General features: G+C 34.9%; 1 protein-coding gene across 3 annotated transcripts in view; it reads left to right on the top strand.

Annotated features, from left to right (window-relative positions):
* AP3B1 (adaptor related protein complex 3 subunit beta 1) overlaps nucleotides 1–9876 on the top strand; it is a 163521-nt gene extending 153645 nt beyond the window's left edge. For 2 of the 3 annotated variants that reach the window (XM_074812298.1, XM_074812297.1), the window contains exon 27: nucleotides 9138–9876. In XM_074812298.1, coding sequence (XP_074668399.1) covers nucleotides 9138–9291 — 154 coding nt within the window. In that variant the 3' untranslated portion in view covers nucleotides 9292–9876. The remainder of the gene's footprint in view (nucleotides 1–9137) is intronic. The other variant, XR_012621587.1, reaches the window with a different exon arrangement.
* Nucleotides 9877–11600: the final 1724 nt, after the last annotated feature.

Consider the following 11600-nt stretch of genomic DNA (forward strand, 5'->3'; position numbering starts at 1 on the left):
AAGGGTTGGAAGTGGGTTGAGGAGTGCATAGATGTTGACAGAGTGATTTCGAAAAGAATCAGCTAAGGCACCAAGCTTCTGTCTTATGATTCAGACCACATCTGTGGGCATCATTTGAATATCTAAAGACAAAGATGTTTAAAGAAAAATATTTGCTCCTGCAGGGAATTAAATCAGTCTGAATAACTACATTTAGTGACCAAGTACTTTTCACTTGAAGTATGTCTGCTGCTTGTTGTCAGTGGAAAGTCTACCAGGAATTTTTCCATCTTCGAGATAAGATGATACATAATTGAGGACATTTATGCCCTCAGAGTTGATTCTTCCATGGACATCACTTCTGTTCCCTGTCTCTACTTGGGCAATAACATTCATTGCTTTATATATCAAAAATAAATAATTCTAGGCTGTTCTCTTCTATTTCAAAATATGATGAGATGAAGACATTGTTCAACTCAAGATTTTCAGTAATTTTCTTTTAAACCAACACGAGCCTTATTTATCCAGAAATGCCCTTCATGCTAGTGTTACTTTCAAGATATGTTGCTTATTCCACTCAGATGAATATTCTAAAAGTTCCTCAGGTCTCTTCCTCCTTTATTCATTTTCAGCTCCATAACCTCCTACCAGGATATATAATCTTAATTTTCTTCACTTTGAATATAACAAAAGACAACAGATGGTGATAGAATGAAAAGACTAGTTGCAGACTTTAATCTTAGAAAGACTGGAATGGTCTTATGATCCTCTTGGAAGTGTCAAAAAACTATCTCCTATTACATCAAGCCCTCTGCATGAAGGAAAGGCATTTCAGGGTAAATTGGCTTAGAAAGAAAATAATGGAAATACACATAAAAAGCATTTCTTTACACTACCTATGAAATATGGTGCAAAAGCTTTTAATGTGTTGGCAGTAGCATACAGCAGAAAAGTCCATTCAGAGCTGGGATCACAAACTGGAATTCGCTTCTTCACTATTGCACTTTGTTTTATGCTTGTGTGATTTTATTGATGTCAGAATATACTGTGTAATGGGATGGAGAATCAGGCCATCTTGAACTGCGTACCTCTCTGCCTTCCACCTTCTGAAGCATTTCTTAAACAGGATACATTGTACTCTAGTAGATTATTTCCCTCAATGACCATAGCTCTACAAAATAATCCAGGCTAGACCACCTTTTCCATGTTTTTCATTCTTGAAGACTTTACGTGCATGTTGCCTACTCAGATCCCATCAGGGTGGATACAAAGAATTAATTTTAGTCAACCTCAACTTGTTAGTAGTTTACTGAACTAGTCTGTTGCTGCTGTTGTAGTTTGGACGGAAAGTGAGCATGGTGTCGTCTATTTATCTCTATTCTGCAGTTATCAGGATGGCCATAACCATTGACCAGCTCTGAGACATATGACAGCGTTAACTTCAGTCTTCTAGTTTGAGATGGTCCAGTCTGTAATTTCAGCAACCCAATACGGGACAATCTGAGGTTTTGGAGAAAACCAAACCTCAGCTTCTTTCAACACTGAAGCTTTAATCTGCTTCAGAACAGCTATTTCACATTCTGAAGTATTGAGTTTAATATCCTTCTCCATTACAATCACGGAAATGGTCATTCTAGTAGCCATCTCTTCTTTTTAGAGATCACCAGAACTTGCAGAGGGAGAATTCTCATGTCATCATGTTGTCATAGTAGACACCTCTGTTAGCAGCGAACAAACTAGCTTTTAAACAAGAAGCACAAAACAGCACTTCTGCTCATTGATGGGGCAGGTCTAACTAGCTCAAGCACAGCATTGCATGCAGTGACTATGCTGCTTCTGGGATCTGTATTTTTAAGGACACTTGACTGCACCATATGGATATGCCAGTTTGTTCAGAGCTTGCTGTGTGTGCTATCATTGTTTAACATACCCATGACCTATGTGATTGACTATTGAACAAGATGTAAAATATCTTCCACCTGTCTTTTGGAGGCTTGTGTTACTATCCTTTAGCAAAATCAAAAAAATAATTCTGTGTACATTATGTAATATGACAGTAAGCACACTACAATGATGGAGCATTGAAATCCTGAAGAACATGAAAGCAACTAGACCCAGTATAGAAACTTGCATAAGATGCTTAAAAAACAGAAATCCAAGGATCAACACTTGTTTTTCACTAGCCTTTATTCCCCACCCCATGCATCAGCCTGACAGTCTGGTTGTATTCACCCCTTTTTATCATTTTGCAACCTGTCATGTCCCATTTATAGTATATTGGCAGACTGATTCTCAAAGGAAAGAGGGTTTTGTTTACAGACAATTTTGATTATCCGAGAATGGCGTGTTTAGTAATCGTTCCCACATCTTTTTAATCCAGGAACACTTAGTGTGTGGAGAAAACGTATGCGGATGTTCATGTAGGTAGGCAGGTTTGTATTGAACAAAACCTCATTTAAAGGGGTCCACCTGGAAAATTTCTCTGTGTATGGCATCTTCCAAGTTGTACTAAATTTGGAAGAATTCTCAGGCAGAAAGTTGGTGATCTGGCCCCATCAGTTTACCATAACTAACAACTGCATCTGCTTCCAGCATGTCAGAAAGGAGGGGCTATCACCCATCTATTCGGTATAAACACAGTATAGAAATTTCTGAGAAATAGAAATTGTTTATAGTTATTCCATTTGAGTCCACACATATGTTCTCAGCAACTGAGAAACAGGCCTTAACAAATCCAGGAAGACTTTTTAAAAGACCTTTTCTGCTCTGTGTGTATGCAGAAATCTTTCCTAAGATTTTTTACTAAGCAAGTGGCCTGTCGGAGAGCTCAAATGAAGTGAAATCTACCTCTGGCAGTAGTAGCTCCTTTGATGCAGTTATGTGGACTGTTCTGCTTCTGTGGTTTCTTAGCTGTGGGGCTCAGTCGTCTTTTTCTGCTCTTCTAGAGAGCTGCAATGGGTAGCTGAGTAAATAAACTTGTAATAGACATGCAACCTTGATTTTGCTTCCTAATTTCTCAAGTAGGAATTAATTAGAGAGCTAAATACCCTAGGCAAAACGGTTACCTGTAGGAGACAGAATTTTAAATGGAATAGTATATCCATGTCCACAGTATTTCAGCCTTCATTGTAGCCAGAACTTGTAAACTTAATGTTTTCTTGATTTGTGATAGAAGTAATTCCAGCTTTAAAAAAAAAAAAAAAAAAAAAAGCCCAGCTAGACTAACCATTTGTATTTCTTTTGTCAGCCAGGATTAAAAGTCTTTCTGGTTAGTCACTATTCTTAGGTAAATATTTTTTATTCCTAGAATAAATGAAAACTGAAATTTTAAAATATGAAAGTACTCATCCAGTAGTTTCTACTAGATATTCCTTAATTTCTCAATCAAATCCTAATGTTCTAAAACCTTGACATTTTTTCCCTGCTAACAAAAGGACCCTGTATGTATTCATACTCGTATTATCCACATGCGAATATTTCGATTAACTGATACAAATTACTTGATCAAGAGAATGCCTTTCTACAACATCATTTTGTGGCCTTAATGTTTTAAATATATTATTGTATTTAAGGGTCTTGCATGTGGATTGCAAAATTTAAAAATAACTTAAAGAAATTAAATTTGAGCTTAACATTAAAAGTATATGAGTGAGTCATTTTAGATATGAGGTTAATCAAAATGGATTGTTCTAGCCTACCTTATTTGCTGTCCACTAGAGGACAGCACTGCTTTTGTATCTGAATGCTGTAAAGTGAAAAATATGTGCAGCATTTTCTTTGAAAAACAAACAGGAACCTTCTCAGCCAGTTGTTTAAACAGAAAACATTTTTCGACTTAAAGAACTAACCAAACAGATGAATATCTTTGACTTGAAATATCTCTGAGCAAGTTTAATGTTTTCATATTTTACTGTAAGGTAACTTACTTTCTTGGAATTAAATAATTTTTCTGCAAATTAAAATTTATAGCCTGTTTTAAAAATGGACTGTATGTAATTCTCAGACACTTATCATATCAAATGCCTGATTCTTTACAAAAATAAAAAGAATAGACTAGATGAGAAGACAAAATAGATTGAGTATTAAAATTATAATTTTCTAGGTGTGAGGACCAAATATTTTGATTCAAGCTTTTAGCTTATTGAAGTTTTGGGGAGGATGTATAAATACCTACATAGAAAAATGCTAAAATTTTTGAACTAAAGGTAAATTTGGAAGATGATAAAAAGTTCATGCAGCATCTTTTTGAATGTGTGGAGTAGTGCTATGTAGTGGACAGTAAGTTCAGAAGACTCACTTGCATTCCTGCATTTCTGTTAGATGTACAGTGCAGCTGCTCACTGGCAACTGAGAACAAACTCAAAATCTGTTTTGGTATTGAACTAAAAATTGTAAAAATATAGTACAGATTTGATTGCAATTTATTTTACAATTTTTTTAAGTAGTTAATATTGGAAATAATTACATTATGGTAATTAACTAGGTGCTTTGAAATATTTATTCTAAGATAGTGTTAAAATAGCATGCAATGTAATGGAAAAAAGAAAACATCAGATTATCGTAATATGGTTTTTAAGGTAAATATTAATCTAATTTTATTATTAATAACCAATGTTACACAAGGTTTTTTTCTGAGAGGTTAAAATCACCAGGTTAAGAAAAAGATCCTTCTTTTTGTCAGTATATTTCTGCTTATGTTTTAGTATTAAGCTTATCCTATCCCCAGGTCAGAACTAATATATGGTCATGTTATTCTGAATACTTTTTCATCTTCTAAGGTTTACTCATAGAACAAATACAAGTAATTAGTAATTTAGCCAATTTTTAGATAAAATGTTAATTATAAAGTCAAACCTGTACATAGATAGAATTTATCAGAGTAAGGTGAAGATTCAAAGTACTTAAAGTATAAGTATTTTTGTTGTCCAGCTGATACACTGGAAGGTACTTCATAGTTGTTCATTCTTATATTTAATTGAAGACTAATTCACAGCAATATTTTTTCCCCTTTGAATATATTAATTGCATAACTTGATTACACATTTGTCAACTTTGGACTAATTATTTTTCTATAGCTAGGGCAGGGCATTGCATCTTCTGATCGTCTTTCTTACTAATAGGATTCTGTCTGCTTCAGCAGGCAGTAATTGAAGGCTTTATGTACAAGATTTAAAGAAAGGGCAGAGGAAAAAAAGTTTTAGCCTCCATGGGCCATTGTCACTGTTTCTGGTAAGCAGTAGAACAGAAAAAGAAGAAAATTCAGCTTGAACAGAAAAATCAAAAAGGAAGAAGAGTTCTCGACTGGTGAGAATGTATGTTTTAGTGCTTGTTGAATTATGCATAACAAACCCTGTTCTGCTGTAAACAAATGTCCTGAGAGTCAGTGTTTAGGTGTAAATTTACTTTCTCAAATGTTGAATTTTAAAGAGCAGATTTTGAGTGAATTACTCTGTTGCTGTCTATTCACTGGCATGGAATTTTCATAACATTTCCCCATAAAAATGCCTCTCCTGTATATTGTAGCTATCTTCTGTCTACAAATAAAGGAAAAGTAACTGCTAGTCTGTAGTTAAGAGTAGTCATCATTACAAAGCCAGTGTTTGGCAAATGCTGTCACATTGTAGTATCTGATACTCCGTGACTATAACTCAGATATTTCTGTGATAATCATTAACAAGTCTTATTTTCATGGAAAGTGACCAAGAATATGTACTTGATTTTTAGCTCTTGAAAGACTGAATGACTTTCTAAAAATATACAGTACTTTATTAATATTGATTTAGAATTTGATTCTTAATATATATTTCCTTACCTACTGACAGGTACTGTATTTATGTAAAAATAATCTAAGAACTCCTCTTTTTTTTGCATGTCACATAGCCTCAGAATATTAACATTCTTTTTAAAGAAAAGATGTTTGGGAAAACTCATAATATGCAAATATATCTCACATTGTTATGTTTCTAATCTGTCTTGATTTTTTTTAAATGGGAAAAGTATTAACAGCTGCAAATCTTCCTGAATATTTTTAATGATGTGAAATCAGGTTTAGAATTGATACTATCACAGGAAGAAAACTACAGAATAACTGCAGTATAGCAGAAACAGCCATCTTGAAACTATTAGTAAATATTTGGTTCTGTTTTCTGAAAGGTATTCTCATTTACTTTCTTTTTTTTCATATTCATTGATGCATCCTTTATTGCAACAGAACCATGCTCATAATATAATGTCTTATGTTAAGAGTTGTCCATAGGAAAATTCTTTCTTTTGTACCTACAAACAACCAATTTACAAGCTAGATTTTACTGTATGACAGTGCAATTTCCAAGGTTTATTTCAGTCTATGAATTCTGATTGGTTTTATTATCTTTTTTCAATTTTTTTTAATTCAAATTCTAACCTTTAAGGCAGTATCAACTTTCAGAAAAATTAATAAATAATTACTGACCTTGGGGGAAAAAAGGAAAGTTTCTCACAAAGAATAAATACCTACTATATAAAGTGAATAATTTTTGCTGCTGAAAGATTTTTTTTTTAATGGCTTTCTGGTCTAAGTATTTAGTTGAGCACAACAGACATTTAGGAAAATCCACATGGTCTTATGTTAAGAGTAAGCATATAAATGCAACAACATGTACTTAGTTAAAAAAACAGCTATTAACCACATTCTTCAATGATGGTATATTTAAAACATCTAAATAATCGGCAAATCAGTTTTGCTGCTAGTGTCTTCTAATCAAAAGTCAACTGCTTCATCCTTTTATAGCTGTATTCAGTTTCATAGATCATATAAGCATGTTTATGTTATAACTCTCTTCAGAAACTAAATTATATTCCCTGTTTTAAGAAACAGATTTCAATTTCTGGAGTTCAAAAGCAGTGGTAAACCCGTTGTGTGGTTGTTCTTCTATACACCCTTTTTTAATGGTGAAATAAGTCATCCCGTTCTGTTCCAATTCTTTTTTCACTTAGCAATTCCAGATCGGTGACCATTGTACAAACCAGTTAGCCACTGCTAGTTATGCATACTAACACTTCGTTTAAAATTATCCGATTATCAGACCCTATGCAAACCACATATAAACTCACATTTTATTGATCTTACATGTTTTGTTCAGAGGTATAGAAAAGTACTATTGATCCCCTATGTGATTTTCCAAATCCACATGTGAAAATATCAGTGCAAAACTCGTCTCTGATGCTTTGGGCTACCTTGACTTTCGAAGAATGCTGACTTTGTATCACTTTCATGTTTTAATAAAAAAGGGTAAAATCAAGCCTCGGGGCTGTGAAACACAGCAGGAGTGCCAACTACCAACCTATTTATGTGCATAGTCAGACATAATCTGCTTCTGTGTTGTCCCAAGACACAACTGTTAAGTAAATAAAGTGACTAATAAGACTATTGTTTCTATAATTATCCCCCTGTCAAAATCAACAAGAGAAATAGTGATCTTCTACATCGCAGTGCAAATAGATGAAATCATTGATACAACTAGCTAAGTAGATAATTTTTATAGTGGTAACGTTTTAGAACCTCCTATTAAAGGGAGAGGTCTTTCAATGAACCTATAATCCGGACAAAAGAAATAGATTGACCTGTGATGGGTGACATTAGAGAAGTGCCTCATGTTCCCTTAATTAGTATAATGTGTTATGAGATTTTGATATGCTTAGTTTAAAAAGAAAAAAGACAGAAATTACTTCTCGTTTAAAGAGAACCTGCTTCCTGCTTAAGTGGCTAATATTTTAATTAAGTCTGGAGTGAAGTTTTTTGAGTATCTCCTGATAAACTCCCTCCTTTATGTTGATGGTAATTAAACAGATCCCCAAGGGCTTGGATAGGCCTTTGCAAGGCCCATGCTAATTGTCAGACATGAGACACTGACCAGTTGGTTTGCTCTTGAATAGTCCACAGTGTGCTGTCAGCACAGCAGTTTGATTTTTCTGTATTGTGAGCTGTTGTCAGGGCTAACTGGGTCCTATTGTGGCTGAAGATGTTGCGCAAATTGAGGCAGATGGCTCTGATTCAGACACGTGTCATTCAGAAAGAGGAGAGGAGATTGGCCCTGCAAAGTGGGGTCAGACTGGGTCACAGACCTGCTCCACACTTGTTAGTGTTTTCAAAAGCCCATGTGCAGCAACTTTGTTGTTGTCAAGTAACCAAGGGGAAGAAGAAAAAAAAAAAAAAGACAAAAAAAAAAGCATGGTGTGCTCCTTGTGGAAGATGGAAGGTGAGGCTGTTGCCATCCTCTTCTGTTGCCATCCTCTTCCTTCCCATCTCTTGGGCCTGGCCGTGCATGCAGAATGAATTAACAGGATTGACAGAAGTTCATTGTGCCTAAAATGGCTTTTCAGTCAATTGTGGTGCTTAAAAGGCTAGTTTTGCTTTTAATTCCATGTAATTAGTGGGTTCTTCATGTCCTGGAATTTAGTAATGGTGCATTAGTCCTAACTTTTGTTTATCTAATTGGTTGGGGATGGGTTTTTTTGTTTTGTAGGTTTTTTAATAATTATAAAATATTTAGAAATATTGGTCACATTTTTATGATTAAATATTCTGAACATAAATTCACAGATCAAATTATTTGGTGTCTTATGTGTTACCATTATTTCAAATGATTGTGCTGGCTGTGTATAACTTTGACTATTTTTAGTTTTAGTTAATTGCTGAGATGGCAGGAGGATGCACTTTTCTGAAAATAGAACAATTTGGCTTTTTGGAAGCGTTCTACTATGTTTAACATAGTTGCATTTTCTTTGAGGCACCAAATAATGATAGTTATCCATGGAAAACTCCATACAGCTGAATTCAAGTTACCAGTGTGCATGAGTATTGTAGATGAACTGAAGAATCAGAATTTACATAAAAATTTTATTTAAGAGTTTAGTTTGTACTATTAAATACAGAATTTCACATTATAGTTTTTTGTCTTTCTTAAATGCAATAGTATTTACACAATGTCGAACAAATTCTGTCTGAAGAATTTATGGTGGTTTTTATGGTTTATCCCCTGAAATGCATTAATGAAATTGAAGGCATTTTATTATATTTGAGCTCATTTAACTTTTTCAGAAAGAAATATTAGCAGTCTTTGACCGTAAGATCCTCAGTGATTTTTATTTTTATTTTTTATTTTTTCTTCCCCCTCCAGGTTTGCAGCGAAGACTGTGCACAGTGGGTCACTGATGCTAGTCACAGTGGAGCTGAAGGAGAGCTCTACAGCACAGCTCGTCATAAACACTGAGAAAACCGTGATTGGTTCTGTTCTGCTGCGGGAGCTGAAGCCTGTCTTGTCCCAGGGGTAACCTGCTTACATCTGGACTTCAGAATCTGGCACACAACAAAAGTGCCTGGCATCCACTACTGCTGCCTTTCATTTATAATAATAGCCCTTCCATCTGGCAGTGGGGGAAGAATACACTCTTGACATTCTTGTCTTCTGCTTTAGAATGCTAGTGGGTATCTATCATGTATGCAAGTCCTTTCCTTTTTTTCTGCTTGCTAACCAAAGAACATATATTTTACTGTCAGTTATCTGTGCTTTTAGATGTATTTCCCATTTGTTGTACCCTAGTCCTTCCCTCTAAGCTCCCTTCCCCTGTGACCTTTCTTCCTCACCACTTTTCCCCACTGTAGTGGATAAATACTAGATAATAAAGTTCAAGGGAAATCACTGAGTTAAAATGGCAGGTAGGTTCCAGCAACATATACAACTATGTGATTCAGAGAGATTTTGTTGCATAAGTGTGAAAATACAATAGGTACAGCAAAATGGTGTTTGCTTTCTGGAAACGCTTGTAAACCTGAACTCGTCTATTAAGAACAATGTTCCCACCAACTGCCATTTTCTCAAATATTTCTGTTAAAATGCCAATAAAGTAGTGCTATGAGCAGAGGCTTCCTCTTTCTTGCTTTGGTAAAGAACTGATAACAATGATCACCAGTATTGTATATTACTGGTTAATTAAAGTAAATACTAACAGGTTTGGACACTACATATGCATCAGCAAACTGGCCTTGTGAAAGTAGCCAGTGTTTGTGGTCCTGTCATAATTTTCTGCTACACAGTTTCATTTTTATTAACAAACAAAGCTAGTAACTGCCTATTTTCAAATTGGCCCATTCATAAACTACTGATTGAATTATTAGAAATTAGTATTATATGAAATACTGATTATTAGACTATTGTGGCAAATACTGTCATCTAGCTTAATAAAGTATTTAGATCTTTGCTTCAAATTTATTTTGTAAACTGAGATTGAAACGTCTCCCACCTGTGCATAAACCAGGGCTCGAGGCAAAGAGAAATTCATAGCCATATCTACTGAACCAGGGCTGAGAAGACCACCAGCCGTGCAACCTTTGTTGCACGCAGTTTTCTACCTGTAGCCTGGGTATCACTGATCTTGACCTTCCCTTCACAATCTGGTTACATGGTAGGACTGAAGATGCTGAGCTTTGTCATTTCATATCAGTTCTCCTTACTTCCAACATGGCTTTTCCTAGTAACTTATGGCTCTGCTACAGGTGTTTTCATGACACAGAAAAGAAGTTTAGATAACTGTACCCTTGCTTGGTCAGCAGGACTCTTGCATGGTCCTTTGATGCTGATTAAGTGGTGCTGTTTTGGTTTAGCTTTCTGGATGATAGGAAATACTGCTTCATCAGAAATATTGCATTACTGCACACTGGAAAATTCTAAAATTTTCTACTAAAATTTGGTAGAACTAAAAGGTAGCTCCAATATGTAGCAGAGTTTGTTGGCAAATTCTAAAGAGGGTTAGGCTTTTTTATGTATTTAAGTTGCACTTCTGTAAGAAATGCAGTTCTAGGTTTTGCTAGCACCCAAAATATACTGGTATTTCTCAGACAAAGAAACAAGAATCTCGTGCCCTCAATAGAAATGTACATGTTCTTAATCAACATATATGTTATTTTCTGAAGTCCTAATCCTGCAGTAAGTTTTTTTTCTTGAATTACGGTTTTAAAGTGTGGTGTAAAAGTTATTCAAACAGATTAAAAATTATTCACTGTAGAAAATACCATCATCTCAGAGAAAATGCCAGTTGGCCAAGATGCTATTTGATTTTAAGACTCAGTAAGAAGGTGGTGAGCAAAAAGTGCAGAACCATGCTTTCTGAAAAAAGACTGAACTGCAAAACCTTTAGCCATGTTTGTAAAGGGGAAAACAAACAAGAATTATTTCTTGTACCACAGTATAAATCAAAGGAAAGCATATTGATGCTATGTAAGTCACACACATTGCTGAGTAATTTCTGCTTTCCTGGAATACTTTATACACTTTAATAATGAAGCCCAGAAACATGTATAGTAAGGACATTAGGGGAGTTTCTGGTGTTAATTTACATTTTTCAACACTTTATGACTTAGTCCAGTGGTTCAATAACTCTTGATACAGGTGTCTGGGCTGATGGTGTGATTTAAAAATTTATGCTGCCTTCCCCAAATAGTAATTTGGAGAGAAACTTTCTTAAAGATAGATATTTAAATAGTAAAATATATCTGCATGCAATAAAGCTCAGCTCTTCAGGAATCTAAACATGACCACATGTACATGTCTTACATCAGTAGTGGAAGTTGCATTCAGTCATGA

The sequence above is a fragment of the Strix aluco genome, chromosome Z (assembly GCF_031877795.1).
Source record: "Strix aluco isolate bStrAlu1 chromosome Z, bStrAlu1.hap1, whole genome shotgun sequence".
Taxonomy (NCBI): Eukaryota; Metazoa; Chordata; class Aves; order Strigiformes; family Strigidae; genus Strix; species Strix aluco.